The 15,858-nt window shown below is 34.2% G+C and overlaps 3 protein-coding genes across 3 annotated transcripts; 1 reads left to right on the top strand and 2 right to left on the bottom strand.

Annotated features, from left to right (window-relative positions):
• Positions 1-1,955: 1,955 nt before the first annotated feature.
• Positions 1,956-3,463, bottom strand: LOC107950776 (uncharacterized protein At5g39865). Its single transcript, XM_016885736.2, has one exon. The coding sequence runs from the start codon at positions 3,174-3,176 to the stop codon at positions 2,130-2,132; it is 1,047 nt and encodes a 348-aa protein (XP_016741225.2). The 5' UTR covers positions 3,177-3,463; the 3' UTR covers positions 1,956-2,129.
• Positions 3,464-3,627: 164 nt separating this feature from the next.
• LOC107950775 (protein CANDIDATE G-PROTEIN COUPLED RECEPTOR 7) lies at positions 3,628-5,467 on the bottom strand. The gene has a single exon (XM_016885735.2). It carries the CDS (start codon positions 5,343-5,345, stop codon positions 4,032-4,034), a length of 1,314 nt encoding a protein of 437 aa, XP_016741224.1. The 5' UTR covers positions 5,346-5,467; the 3' UTR covers positions 3,628-4,031.
• Positions 5,468-9,630: 4,163 nt separating this feature from the next.
• Positions 9,631-10,459, top strand: LOC107950777 (dirigent protein 22). The gene has a single exon (XM_016885737.2). It carries the CDS (start codon positions 9,645-9,647, stop codon positions 10,299-10,301), a length of 657 nt encoding a protein of 218 aa, XP_016741226.1. The 5' UTR covers positions 9,631-9,644; the 3' UTR covers positions 10,302-10,459.
• The last annotated feature ends 5,399 nt before the right edge of the window (positions 10,460-15,858 follow it).

Here is a 15,858-nt window from a genome sequence, read left to right on the forward strand (position 1 = left end):
CGAGAATTGATTATTTGATCAATTCAACTTGGATCAGCCAGTACATTGATCCAATGAACACAAACCAATACAAAAAAAAAACAATTGAACCAAAATTTTCTTTTCTAATATTTTTCAATTTTTTTTTAATTTTTTATTAATTTATATAATCAAACCTAACTAACCAAGTGAACCAATAAACCAAAAACCAATGGCCTAACTGGTCTAACCTCCTATCTACTTACAAAAGTATTGTGGTTCAGTTTTCATCCGTCAAACACAAACCTTTTATGAAGCCGTGGGCCTAAACGCTTAGGCTCATTCTTTATCAAGGAGGCTAGCTCACTAAGGCCCAAACTCATTTGCCCAATACTCAGTGGAATCCTTCAAAAGTTATCAACAGTCAATCACTACCCATTACTCAGCAAGTGTATTTACACCCATAAATTTATAATAACGCACAATATAGACAATCAAAACCTAATTCAAACCGTAATATTCTATTTTATTTGATTTATTGAATTTCTGATTCAAGTAATAATAAAATGTACTGATTCAAGTCATAATAAAATTTGCCTGAAAAGAAGTAAAGACAATCAATAATATATTGTGTGCTAAGTAAAAGATGCTAGAAAATCTTAATGAATAAGACAGGCTCTCAAATAGATTTCCAAGATGATGAGAAAGAGAAACCATGTTAGCAAAAACTTAGGATCATTTAGGGTGAAAATAGATAGACAAAAACATGGAAGTTATACCAGTGGATCCGTACCATAGGTCCATAAATAGTGTTTCATCTACTGCTTCAAGCTTATCACTTACCAAGCTCCTTAAAACTTCAGAAGATTTTGCATTTAGGGACAAGACTACAATAGCAAAAGCCCTCTCCAGCAATTACAATAAGATAGTTATTTCCATGTTTACATAGGATGACTTGAAGAAAAGGAAAATAGAACCTTTTCTTGGTATAACGAATGTGTCTTCCATATCTGTTTTACGGTTCATGAAGACTAATTCTTTCGAGATTCATGGCTACCCCACCAACAATGTCATCTCCAAAGTTTGAATCCGGGTTCTTCCTTTAGGAGTGTGTGCCTTATCATTGCACCCAACAATTGTTGGTAAAAAAGATACAGAACTTTTAGGAATATAAGAACTAAACTCATTGACCTCATAGGTAACAAGTTTCATGCCTAAAGCCCCACTAAATATATTTGTAATCAACCACATCCTACTCTCCAGCCCTCCAGATACCTTATGTTATCAAATGTCCTTCATTACTTGCCCTTACGTAAGGCCAATACCAATAGCAGCTCCACCTAGTTCATCTCCTGTACAACTTAAGCCAACAAGCAACGTTACTACATTCTAGTTGCCTATTTTGCAAAGCTACTTCAAATACCAGGAGAAAATATAGCTAATAAAAACTCAGCACATGTCCCTATCAGCTAACCTGTAAAATAACTCAATTCTTGCCACACACGACAAAACCACCTTGGTTAATAAAAGATTCAGCCATAATATTAGCTTCAGGCCCTGAATTATGATGTCAACAACATTTAGTTTATAGAGAATTTAGCTACATATTCAACAGCTTGGAATCAATCCATCAGCACACTTGATAAGAATAGAAGATTGCTCAACTTTGTCTTCTATGATGATAATCCCATCTAAAGTTCAGCATTCTTTTCAAGCATCTTTCTCTAACATGATTCTGTACACTTCTTCATTCATAAACAGGTTAAATTGGAAATATGATTCTTGAAAAGAACTTGACACATTATCCTCTTAAATATGTTCGACAAGCTCTTCTCTTTGTCTACATATAGAGAATTTCGACACACTCGTATTTCTGATAGCTTCATTAGAAGAAAATTTTATTTAAGTTAGCATCTGCTCTAGAGTAAAATTATGTAAACTTATTAATCCACAAGAAACCTAAGTAGTAAAAAGATTTTCAGCAGCAATTTGTCACATTAATCTTCTTAATATCCGCATTGCTAACATTACTAAAACTTTAACAAAAGGCAACATATATATAGATTTGATCAAAAAGAGAGGGCAGCAAATAAGGCTAATCATGTAAGCATGAACTCAAACACTTCACCATTAAAACTTATTAAATTACCAAAAGTAACCCATACAATCTATCAGCTACAAAGGGGGCAAAGGACCAGACCGTTCTCATTGCAGTCCGTACACCTGACCACCACCGTCCTCCTACCCTCCTCCGCCGCCGCCGCCATCTTACAGCTACCGTTGCAACGAAAACACGGCAAGAACTTCACATCTCCACAGCCATCACAAACCTCCCCTGCTTTTTTCTTCGGCAGCCCATTAATTAAATCCCCAAACCAACCTTCGTCCACGATCTTCACCACTTGTTCGGCTCCCCCAATGTACCTTCCCTTAATAAAAACCTGAGGCGGCGTCGTTTGGTTCGCCCCTTTCATCAATTTCCGTAACTCTTCTTTGAACCCTCGATCCATCGAAATGTCCCGTTCGCATATAACAACCCCGTAACTCTCAATCGCTGATCTAACCGCATTGCAGTCTTCAAACGTCTTACGGATACCCCTTAACGTCGTCGTATAAATCACCACTCTGTTTTCTCCGTTCGGTGGGCATATATTCTCAAACTTGTCCAGCGGCGATGGTTTCGAAACGGCGTCGCTTCCAGAATCGAATTTGTGTAGCGGCGAAAAAGGAGTTTTCGCGACGGTGCCGTTTTTGCTTAAATTAGGATCGGCGTTTTCCTTTTCGGGTAACACCGTGATTGGGAAACGGAAGCTGTCAGCCTGGAATTTATCCAGCAGCGAAGATCGGGAAACCGGCGGTTTCGAAACGCTGCCGTTTCTGCCAACATTAGGGTTTGAGTTTTCCTTGTTTGGAATCGAGGAGAAACGGAAGCTGTCGACATCGAGACCGGACATGAGCTCCCAAGAGTTAATGACCTCGGGTCGGGTAGGGACGGGTCTAGGCTCCGACCAGAGAGATTTGGACTCACTGAAGGTGGACCCGGAGGTGAAAGATGGCTGTGGAGAGGGCGGCGTAGTAGTGGAATGCGACGGCGGATCAAGAGTGAGCAGCCCATACGTGGTGGAAGTGAGGGAGACGATGTGGTTACCAAATGCTGAGCTGCCGAGTTGAGTAAACTCGTCGTCCCGGTTCAGTAAATTAGATGAAACGCAACCCATCGCCACCAAAAGAGAGGAAAAGAGGAAGAGAGAGAGAAGCAAAGATACAGGAAATTAGTTTTAGTTTAGAAGCTTGGAAAGAATCAGAGGAAGAGAAGAGAATAATATAAAAAAAGAAAAGAAAACAGGATAATTAATTGATTGAAGTGTAAATTAATTTAAATTCAAAATGGGGTTTAAAGCATTCTGGAATATGTTTTAAGAAGTAGAAAAGAGAGAGGGAGTGAGATTCAAATTTAATTTGGTGGGAGGAAGCGTTTGGCAGATGGCAGCCTAGCTTCGGGCGCTAAAAATTATTAATTCAAAATTAAAAAAGAGTAGTCATGTGTCCGTGGTTAATGGGCAAAGGCTCCTTCCTCACGTTTCTCGTTAATTTCGGTGTTAGTTTCCACTATTTTCTTTTGCTTGTTTTTCCATTCCTATTAACAGCAATGCAGTAGTACAATAGGCCTTTCATTAAATGCGTTTTTCATTTGGAAATTTATTACAAATATACATACCACTTAAAACCAGCATTAGCAGCTCTCCATACAAAGTAGAAACTGCAACTTTTCTCTCTTAATGACCAATGAATAAACAACAAACAAGGAACTAAATAAGAAGGCATAAAATTTTGTATTTGTAGTTACAGATGGCTATCAAATTCACAAATGTGAATGAAAGTTTCAATGTTACCCTATCAACTTCCGAAGAGGAAAATGGCATTAAAAAAAAGAAAAGAATGGATTAGCACAGTTCTTTATTAACATTGTTACCAATTTTGATGATCTTCTACTCAACTTCCCGGTTGATCCCCTGCACCAGTTTCTTCAATCATTCTCCATATATATATAATTTTGTTCTCTATGAATGTTTTCACAGTTCAAACTCATCTTCAAGCTTCAACTGTTCTGCAGCAGCCTCTTCCTCCTCATCATCAATAACAAAATACGGGTTATGTGGCTCTGGTTTGAATTTATACCCAGTAAACACATAAAATGCGAGAGTGGCCATTTCCCCGGCCACCACACTGGTCCAAAGATACTTATATGATGTAATCGTCACCAAAGCATAGACCACAACTCGAGTAAAGTAAATATAGCAGATAACCACAATGTAATATTGCCTAAACAGTGTCAACTTCATCAAATTCACCGCAGCTTTGCCATCCGTCTTAGCTGCCTCTCGCAAGTTCTTAATCGACCAAACAATCGGGAACAATACCGCGCAACAACAAACAACGTCGACGAGCAAAAACACCTGTTTCCACACCATCCAATCGTGACCGAAAGGTCCGGTCTCATCGATAACAATCTGGGCAACATTAGCTACAACCTGAAGTGGAATCACAACCATCAACACATTCTTTTCCTTGTCCTGCAAGTAAGGTTTCAAAAACGACCACCCAGTACCAATCAAAACGATTAACGTAAAAAGCATTACTCCTTTCAAGAAACTGAATATGTAAAACAAAACATCCCAACCATGAGCGCTTCCGGTTCGTTTAATATACGATTTATCCTCTGCTTCACATAGCAGATTAACCGCTTTTAAAATAATCACAGCCAACATAAATAAATGGATTCTGAAAACGGTGAGTCGTTTTAAATAAAGCACGTAAATCCAAATCCCTGCCAATGTGAAATAAACGAGGGCGAAAATGAAGTAAACCCTAGGGAGAATCGTTTTCCCGGCGGAGAGATAATCACGATGTTTTTCCTTCCCGTCGAGATTGTACATCGCCGATCGGACATTCATCGATACTTTGACATGACTCAAACAGTTAGCGAAGACGAGCGTGTATTGATCGGCGGTGTTCTCTTGGTAAACGGTGTTGAAACTATTAGATTTCCCTTTAAGCTGTTTGAATTCGAAGACGAGTTTAACGAAATCGGAATTGAGAGCGCAGTTGATATACCCGTCTTCGATTTGTAATAACACTTGCATCCAAGCGTCCCGCGTGCAGAGAAAGAACCCGACCTTAGACATGTCGAGATCCGGGTTCTGGTTCGAGAGCGCAATGTTGGAGACGTTGAGCTCGAGGCGACCGGTGTGGGTGAAGCCGAACTCGTCGAAAGGGATTATGGGACGGTCATCGTGGCGGATCTCTGTTAATCGGATCTCAGCGTAACAAAATGAAACGAAAAGGGAAACCAAAAGGAAAGAAAAACAACATGGATAAATCGCCATGGGAAGAGAAATGGAAGAAAAAAAATTATGGTTTGTGTAGATCTGATACAAATATCATCAGATCTAATAATTTGTTTCCAAGCGATGGTCGAGAATTTTAAGCTTCCGAAAATTACAAAATTAGAACTTGGTTTTTTTTTATATGAACTGCCAAAAACAACCAGTTTGAAGTGACTGTTTCTCTCGTACATGGTACGGGTATTATGGTAACTTTCTATCCTGAATTCTGTTTAAACTTTAAACACGTGTTTAATTGCGATGGAAAAATATTATCTTCATTCCTTTTTCTGATTGTCAATTGGTCTAATTTTGCTTTCACTCCCTATATCTTCATCTCTTTAGTTTTAATACCATAAGTTTTAATCTCTTTACTTTTTAATTTAATTATTGTTGTAAGGCCCAATATTTACCCGGCCCGTAATAAAATAAACCAATCCAAATTTAAAAGTCCTCAGTCTAAACACATGGGCCCAGCATGGCCCAAATCGTTTTTAATCCAATACCCATACAATTGAAACCCTAAACCTAAATTTAACCCAGACCCAATTCCTAAAACAGTGGCCCAATTACACCTAGCCCAAATCAGCCCAAAACACAAAAAATACACAGCAACCCTAGGGCAATCCCCAGCGCCGCAGTAGCTCCTCTCGTCCGCACGTGCCATGCCTCTGCACTCACGCGAGCCTCCGTACGCGTGCGCCTGTGCCTCCGTACGCTGTACCTGCGCAGCAAACAAACAAACAACCAGCAACGAAAAGAAAACAGAAAAAGAGAGCAAAAAAAACAGAAAAAAGAACAGAGAGAGGAGTGGGGGATTTTTGTTATGTATTTTTCTTTTCTTTTAGCTTTGGCTATAAAAAGCCGATTCATTTTTTGTAAAAGGAGGCCCTTTTTTTCATATGATATCAATACAGAGAAAGACAGATTAAAAATAAAAATCAAAAAATTCAAAAGAGGTGATTTTTTTGGGTTCTTTTCTTCTTTTCATTCGCAGTTCGTTTCTTTTTCTTTTTCTTTTTTTTTTTCGTTTTGGCATTTACTGATTGTTTATCAAAGAAAGAAACAACAGTAAGAGAGGGCAGAAAGGTTACCTGGTGGCAAGATCCTGGCTCTCTCCGTCGTCATCGGAGGTTGGGCTAAGATCGGAAGTCATCTGAATGGTCTCTAAACAAAGCGGCGCAATGAGCCTTTCTTAGTTTAGGTTTCTGTTTTAAATAAATGAATTGTATTAAGGTTATTTTGGTTTATAAACAGGGTAATGAACGGCGTTGTTTAATGCCGATTTGATGGCTCTGAAAACGGCGTCGTTTGAAGGCCAAAACCCGTGCGGTGGCCCGACCCGGGAAGGATTTGCGCATTCTGACTTATTGGTTTATTTGCACTGAGAGTCCCTTTATGTTTTGCTCGGTTGCAATCGGATTTCTTTCCATTTTTCTTAATTTGTATCGCATATTTAACCTTATTTTCATTTAAATCCATGGTCAAACGCCGCCGTTTAGAGGCTTGTGACCCGCGCGGTGACCCGACCCGGGGAAGGATCCGCGCGTTTTGCTTGAATGGTCCATTTGCACGATGAGTCCTTCTATATTTCGCCTTGTTTTTATTCAATTTTTATTATTATTTTAATCTATACATTATATTGGATTTCTGTTTCGATTGGATCCATGTTTGAACGGCACCGTTTTAAAGATTCAAATCCACATGCCAGAAAAGATTTTTGTGTTAAATTACTTTAATAATCCCTTTGATGTTAAATGGTTTTCAATTCAATCGTTTGCATATTTATTTCAAATTAACCCTTAGAATTTTGTTTGAGTCCAAAATAGATCCACTTTCATTAAATTAATTGATTTATTATCATTAATTTCATTTGTTGGTATTGTATTTAATAGTATTTATATATGTATATATATATTAGTTAACCTAATTTTTATATAAATTTTTTATTATATATTATTATTTTATACATTCATTACTTAATTTTATAAATATTTTTATATATGTTTTAGAGATTACCTTAATGTAATTTATATATATAACTTTTTCTTTTGATTCACGTATGTATAAATGTATATAATTAACTTCAAATTATGAAATTAAATAATACTTCATATTTTTATATATATGTATATATAGTATTTTTAGTATATGTACGTGTATATATATAATAATATGTTATTACTTTCAAATCTTTTATGTATAGAAACCTTATTCCTTTTAAAGTTGTTATTTTATTTCATTTATTTAACTTTTATATAATTATACTAGATCCTATTTTTATAAATCAAAATGTAAGTATTAATTTTATGTTATTCGCTGGTTTTATTTCTTTTTCATTAAAATTTATTCAAACCTTTTATTTATTTTTAGTCCAACTATCAAAATTGCATCAAATGTTCGTATTATTTATTGTTATTATTATTTCTTTATTTTATTGTCTCAAAGTTTTTTTATATCGATTATTGATTTTTAGGTTGCGCAATTATTAATATGAATGTTTGTATAACATGATTAAAGAATGTTTGTATTAGCATATTACTTGCTTGATGGCTTCTAGTATAAACTTAGCTCGCTATTTATCTTTTGTTTTATATATTGCTTTTCAATTATATTGTTTGTAAGAATTAAAATTTATTAAAGTGTTATAATCATTTTATTTCATAATTCCTAAAAAGCGTGGTGTTCATAAGTTCTCGAGAGAATCGTGCCCTAACTTACTGGGCTTCAATTCTTTTCGATGTATTTAGATAATCAAGAATTTTTATTAAAACCATACAATTGTTAAAATAAAACTTTTGAGATTTCAAGATGTTGGATCCTAACTTACTGGATATGACATTTTGTTATCTCGATTTTAAAATAAAGACAATATTTGGTGTCTAGGAATCTTGAGAAATTAAACCCTAACTTACTGGGTTCTAATTTCTTGATTGACCCAAATACTCAAGTATCCTTCTCAAAATATATGAATTTTTTAAAATAAAAAAATGAATCTAACTTCGAAAATTGAACGGTTGCACTCTAACTCACTGAGTGTGGCGATTATTTTCTTTAAAATGGGTCCATTTTATCATCCAATTCAATTGCTTAGATTTTATTTCATGGGATTGTATTTAAAAATCTTTTCAAGTTTCGACACTAAGACATTAAACAATCAATTCGGTACCAATTTTGGGCGTTACGAGGGTGCTAGCCCTTCCTCGTACGTAATCGACTCTCGAACTTATTTTCTTAAAATTTCGCAGATCAAAATCATTTTCAATGTGAGCTGATCACACCTCCAATAAAGATCGGTGGCTACTCCCTTTTCAAAGTCGATTCCCATTTTTCAAATTCCTTAAAAATGGTTTCGACAATTGTTAAATTAGATATTTCTAAAATAAAAATTTCATGTGATCAATATTACACAAATGTAAGTCAAATAAAAATACTAAATCTTGAATCATAAGTTTCATCACCATTGTTTCATAACAATAGAATGATAGTCTCTTTTTTTTTTTAGTTAATTGTATAAACTATGACCCTCATCTTAAATTGATTCCTAAACTTTAAATCATTCTAATTACATCCCTAATTATCAATTTTATAGTAATCAGACCCTTTGATACTAAAATTGTTAATTTAACTATTAAATGACTCATCAGATTTGATATGATATAATTTAAAATGAAAAAAATTTGTAAAAAGTAATCCCTTAAAATTCTTACTTTACTTTTGTTTTATTTCAAATTTAGCTACTTAAGATTTGATGAGTCATTTAACAGATAAATTTAATGACAAAAGGACTTGATTGATATAAAACCAATAGTTTAAGAATGTAATTAGAACATTTTGAAATTTAGAGAACAAATTAGAGAAAAATTCATAGGTTGGGAGTGTAGTATGGTTTCATTCAATTTTAAATTGCAAATTTGTTTTTAATTTTAAAATACCACATACTCTAAATTAATTATGAAATAGAAAAAGAGTAGAGATATTGGGATCAGGTTGTAAATTTTAAGAAATTGGTATACATGTAGCAAGGAGAAAGGGTTCTTAACTTTTCAAAACAAGTCATGACTTTTTTTCATTTTAATTAAAAATATGATTGCCTTTACTTGAAACAAGATGCTCACAGATGTTTATTTTAATATATATAATAAATTTTATAATTAAATCAACTAATTTAACCAACTTATATATATTACTTTAAATACCTTAATCTAAGCTGATTAATTCAAACGTTTAGAGTAACATGTTTTTTCTCTTTTGAATTGATACTGACTCAAAGCACACCGATAAGGCTAACTTTGTCAAAGCATGCTTCTCCTTTTCTTTCCAGGTCCATATATTTCATTGAGTCCCCAAATCTCTCTACGTTTCAACATGCCTAAAACCTTCTCAAAGCTACTCTCCTCCACTTTCTTTTTTCTATCTACTCTGCTCCTCTTCTCCATTAAACTTGCCTCTGCAAAACCCCATGGCTTCTCAAACAGTTTGTCTCCCAAACACTTCGGCCTCAAACGACAGAAACTCAGCCATCTTCACTTCTACTTCCACGACGTCGTCAGCGGACGAAATCCCACTGCTATCCGGGTCGCCAGTGCAGCCTTGACGAACAAATCCGAGACTGGTTTCGGCACTGTCGTGATGGTTGATGACCCTTTGACGGCTACACCCGACCGGAACTCCAAGCTTGTGGGAAAAGCGCAAGGGATTTACGCATCCGCAGCGCAAGACGTTGTTGGTTTGTTAATGGTAATGAACTTGGCTTTCGTGGAAGGCAAGTATAACGGTAGTGCCCTTAGTCTTTTGGGGCGGAACACGGTGTTCTCGACGGTGAGGGAGATGCCTATCGTCGGCGGTAGCGGCCTTTTCCAATTTGCCCGTGGATATGCTCAGGCGAAGACTCATACATTCAATATTAAAACTGGTGATGCAGTTGTGGAGTACAACGTCTATGTTCTTCAGTATTGATGAGAGTATATGATGAATGTATGAATCCCAATGGCTTGAGATTTTGTGGACTTTGGTCTTCTTCTGTATAACTTGATAATTTGCTTTAAATTTATATGCTTTGGACAACTAATTTTGTGATTTGTCTCAAAAATTAATTATAAAAGTTTTTTTTATTATTTGTGATGGAGAAAGAACGTTCCATGAATTGTCATATATTGATAATGAATGTAATTTCCGGATTTTGTTGACCACTTTTACGTATACAATGTCTAAATCATATTTCTTTTTTCAAGATGAAGTGTTAATTAGCTAATTGCTTTACCCCTCACCACTTTCAAGGAAACCAAAATGGATGGAATTTCTTTCTTTTCTTTATTCCATTCTGAAAAAAAAAAAAAAAAAGGTTTCAAGTCATCATGGTAGCACACCTTTAAAAAAGCTACGAATAAAATTTCAAAAGAAAAATGCTGCAAGAATGAGTGTTGTTTTATAAAAATAATTCTATTTTTTTTATTAATTACATAAATGATTCGTACATAAATGACTTCAAATGAATAATGAAAGTTGGTGGAGTGAAAACGTCTCTATGCTGAAGACCTTATCCCGTGGTTAAAGGCTAATTTGCAAAGTAGTGCCAAATCAATTGACGATGAGGTAACTTGGTCATATTTATTTGGCTTACTAACCTGGCGAATTTAGAAAAATCGAAATCTTTTTGTTTTTCAAGGGGTTCATGGAACACATGTGAGATAGTTAATATTTCATATATATGGGCAAAACAATTTTTTTTTCTTTTCACAGGGAAGACATATCTAGGTGAAAGGAACAAAATTTAGCACACCAAACACCAAATAGCTAGATCAGCCTTTGCACCGACGGGGCGGTTCAAATTGCTTCTGAAAATGCTGCAGCAAGGGGAGTCATAAGGAATAGAGATGGAGAGTAGATTATGGGGTTGATAAGTATCAAAAGTAACATATTTTAATCTCGTTTTTAATGCGCTTTTGGATGATTATTCAATGCAAAAATGGTGAATTTTATTCTCTTAATCCTTTAAATTCGTGTTTCTATACTTAGAAGATTATTTGGGAGCAAAATGAGCAAAAATCAAACAATTGGAGCATATTTCAGTAGCCACACAGGCTGGACACACGGCTGTGTGAGCCACACGAGCTGCCACACGACCATGTGCCAGACCGTGTGGATTTTGCGATTCGTACTCCAAATACGCGAAAAAACGTAATTTTTAGATTTTTCAGGCATTTTAAGACCTATATATACCAAATATAAGAAGATAAGTGAGAGCCGTCAAAGAATTTTTAGAAGAAACAACTTGGAAAACACCATTGAAGCCAACTCTGAAGCAGATTTCCACCAAGACTGAATATCTCTTTTTAATTTTTTTGAAGTTTATTATGAGTTTCTCTATTTCTTGTGGTTATATTGTCTTTGAAATGTTTTTATCTACGATTATGAACTAATTTTCTAAATACATAGGGGAGATGAGCCCTATGATGAATTTTGTCTTTTGATTTCTATTTTATGCAATAAATACTTGAATTTTGTTCTCAGTTATGTGTGTTTAATTCTTGATTTAATATTTTTAGATTATTAAATCATGTTTGATGTGCTTAATTCAGAGGAGGAATAGACCCTGTTTAAGACTATATCTATCATAATTGAGTGGAGTGATAACTTGTTCATTTTGCACAATTTACGTGTTCAAATCGACTTATTCTCGAATTAATCCCTACTAATTAGTGAATTTTGTGTTTAAATATTGACAAGAATGAAATTCAGGCACTTTAAATCAGAAACAAACAAAGAATGGATTGAATTGAAGCATGGAAAAGAGAAGAAGAACTGAATTATAAATTTTGAGACATTTGAGAGGCTAGTCAGATTTTGACCTTGTAAAAGCCAAAAGTAGTAAATTAAATTTGAAAATATTTTGAATAGTTAGTGGTAGATGAGGTGGTGTACTTGAAAACACACCTTGAATACATTGGAAATTGATTGGAATTAATGCAATTATCCATTTTCTACCTTTTGTTCAAAACACTTGTAGCTTATTCTTTTCATTTTATCGATTTTTGTTTCAATAGCTTTTAATTTCTTTATTGGCTTAATTATTTTCCAAGCCCCCTCCATTTTCCATCAATCTCCACAACCATTTAATCCTTTACCATAAATCAACAAAAGCATGATTAATTTCATGCTTCACTAATATTCTAACTTAGCTTTAGGCCAGTATTATTTCCGGTCAGGAATCGTGATAAATGTATCTACACTAAAAAATCCTTCAAATCGGTATTCACCATCTCTCTGGAATATTAGGATTGACAAATTCATCCCTTAAAGTTAACTTGATTTCAGTTCAAAGAAAGCAAGTTGGGTTGAAGTGGTTTTAGTATACAGTTAGGAAGACGAGTTGACCGTGCTGTATTTACATTTTCGTGAACAAGTTAGGGAGATTGTGATCGAATTTAAATGTCTCGCACAATTGAGGCCGTTAATCTGAGTTGGATTCTTCAGAACGCAAGATTGCTGGGGTCTTGAATTGCGAACGCGTGTATCCCGATTCGACAACCAGTAAGGGTTGGTTTGCAGGGCGTACCGAGATCAACTACGAGAGGAAGAATTGACAGTTAGGACATTCTTAACCGCTATAACAACTTATTGTTTGGAGGAGAAAACTAAATTTCGAGGATTGATTCAAAAATCGGAATCCACTGAGTCTAGGGCTAAGGCTTCCTAATTCTGTTTACAAAAATCCAAATTCATTTTCTAATTTAATTTTACTTTCGATCTCTTTAATTGTTTGTTTCTACTATATTAATTATTTAATTTCTAGACATTGCAAACTCTCCTAACTTAGTTAATTTATTTTTTAGTAGGTCCATTTGGAATCATGGGCACGACTATTGCCACAATTATCGATTCGACTGAAATTCTGTTCATAAGAAAAACATAGAAGTTGATCATAATATCCAATCCCTATGGACTCAGCCCTACTACTCTTACTACTGTTTAAAATTATTTTATTGTAGAAATTATTTTTGGTGATTTTGACGCCCATTAAATTTTTACGCCGTTGTCGGGGATTGGAGATTTTTTTCTAATTTTCTTGTTTACCTTATGACCAGATCAGAATCAGGCTCTCTAGAGTTTGAACCAGAAATAGAGAAGTTGGCTTGAAAACTACGAAGAGCAGCTATTCAATGAGGTAAACGACCAAATCCCGAATTTGAAACCATATCCTACACCGAGGAAATTTTCCCATTTGACTAACCAGACGAGATGGCCTAGCAAACTATACGCCAACTTGCAATAGCACCGGATGAACAACAACTGTCGAAACCATTTTTTTGATAAAACAAAAATTTAGTTGTCGACTTTAAAAACAAAAACTGGAGTCGCCACCGATCTTTTATCGAGGTGTGATCGGTTCACCTAAAAAATAGTTTTGGCCTACGAAATTTGAGAAAATAGGTTCGGGAGTCAGTTACGCACGAGGAAGGGTTAGCACCCTCGTAACGCCCAAAAATCGGTACCAAATTGATTATTTAATGTCTTAGTGTCGAGGATTTAAAAAGATCTTAAAAAAAACTCAAATGATGAAACTTGAAAAGGATAATCAATTGTTCAAGCTAGATAAAGAAATTGAGACCCAATACGTTAGGGTACAATTTCTCAAAACCCCCGAACTTTGAATATCACTTTTTAGTTTTTTAAAGAAAATCTTCATTTCGAGAAAGCAAAATGTCATGCCCAATACGTTAGGACACCAAAAATTAAGTTCCCGAAAATGATTTTTAAACTTATGCGTTTTGAATAACGAATATTCTCGGTTATTTGGAATTAACGAAGAAAATCGAAACCCAAGACGTTAGGGCTCAATTTTCTCAAAAATCCCTAACTTTGAATATCGTTTATATTTTAAAAGCCTTTGAATAAAAAAAATTAAAAAATGATTTTAATGTTTTGACAAAATCAAAATATATTTTTAAAAGATATGTTAAAAAATGTGAATGCAATATGAAACAAAAATTTTAATTTAAATTATATGTATACATAAGTATGACATATAAATGAATTTTGCAAATATGTATATGGATATGAGAGAAAAAAAATGCATAAGCATTATAAAATGTTAATGCATATATCTATATGAATACATAAGTCATAAGAATAAAACAATAATAAAACACATATAAAATATATTCATACATTTTAAAAAAAAAGTATAAATATAATATATTAGTAAATATAAAAACATGGAAAATATTTATAATAGCTTTGAATAGAGTATAAAAATATATATGTACACATTATAAAAAAACATATATAAATTATAAAATATGGAAAATGTATAAATATTATGAAATAAAAATGTGTATATTTATATATAAAAAAACTGTAAAAATAATAATAATAAAATATGTATATAGAATATATATTTAAAACGTTTAAAAAAAATTATATATATGTATTAATATGCATATGCGCATATAAATAAGTATAATAATATATCATATAATAATAAACTAATAACAATACAGTAATAATAATATAAAAATATTAAAAATAATAATAAATAAAAAACTAAAATAACAAACTAAAGGTTAAGTAAAAAAAGGCAGAATTTAAAGGTTAAATTCCTAAAACAAAAAAAAAACAAGAAAGGGAGCAAATTAAAACATGCGTAAGTGGAGGAGGCCCAAAAAACAATTTACCCAAACCACCCAAAGCATTGCGCAACATTGGATTAAATCAAAACATTAATAATGTTTCATGAAAAAATTTGAAAATAATAAAAAGAAGCGATTTTGAAAATAATAAAAACATGAAGGGCCCGAATTATAAATAACCCATCAACTTAAAACATGCGGATCTAATCGGGTTTTGGGTCAGGTCATACGGGCATTCAGGTACACCAAATACGGCGCCATTTTTTAAATAAAATAAAAACCCCTTTTCCAACCCTAAAAACCATTTTCTTTCTTTCTTTGAAGTTGCGCCGTATCTCTACCATCAAAACCCTTCCCCTGCTCCAATGGCAACGAAATGAAGGGGCTTCAACGACGCCACACCGGTAAGTTTCCCTCTACTCCCTTTCTTTATTCTTTTTTTTTGTTTTTATAAACGAAAAAAACAAAAACAAAGTAAAACCAGTAAAAAAAAAAGGAAAAACAAAATCTATCACCTTCAAAAAACGTTTTTCTCCTGTAATTTCTTTTTTAATTTTCAATATAAAATTTTGCTAACCACTATTACAGATTCGATTTCCTTTTTTATACCCTCCCCCAAATCTTTTCCATTTGCTGCATATCTCATCTTAATGTTGTTCGTGGTTCCTTTGTTGCCAGTATGTAGAAACTGCCCGGTGTGCTGATCGTGACTTGTTTCAAGAAGACTAGAGGAAACGTGCACAACGTGCAAGGCTGCTGAACGTGGGAGAGGCAACGTGGGGTGACATTCGCCGAGGCAGGCGAGGGAGTCGTGAGGCGCGTCCTAGGGTTTCTGACTCCTTTGCCAAAAACATGTTGTAGGCCAATTGGGCCGATTTTTGTTG

The sequence above is a fragment of the Gossypium hirsutum genome, chromosome D03 (genome assembly GCF_007990345.1).
Source record: "Gossypium hirsutum isolate 1008001.06 chromosome D03, Gossypium_hirsutum_v2.1, whole genome shotgun sequence".
NCBI lineage: Eukaryota > Viridiplantae > Streptophyta > Magnoliopsida > Malvales > Malvaceae > Gossypium > Gossypium hirsutum.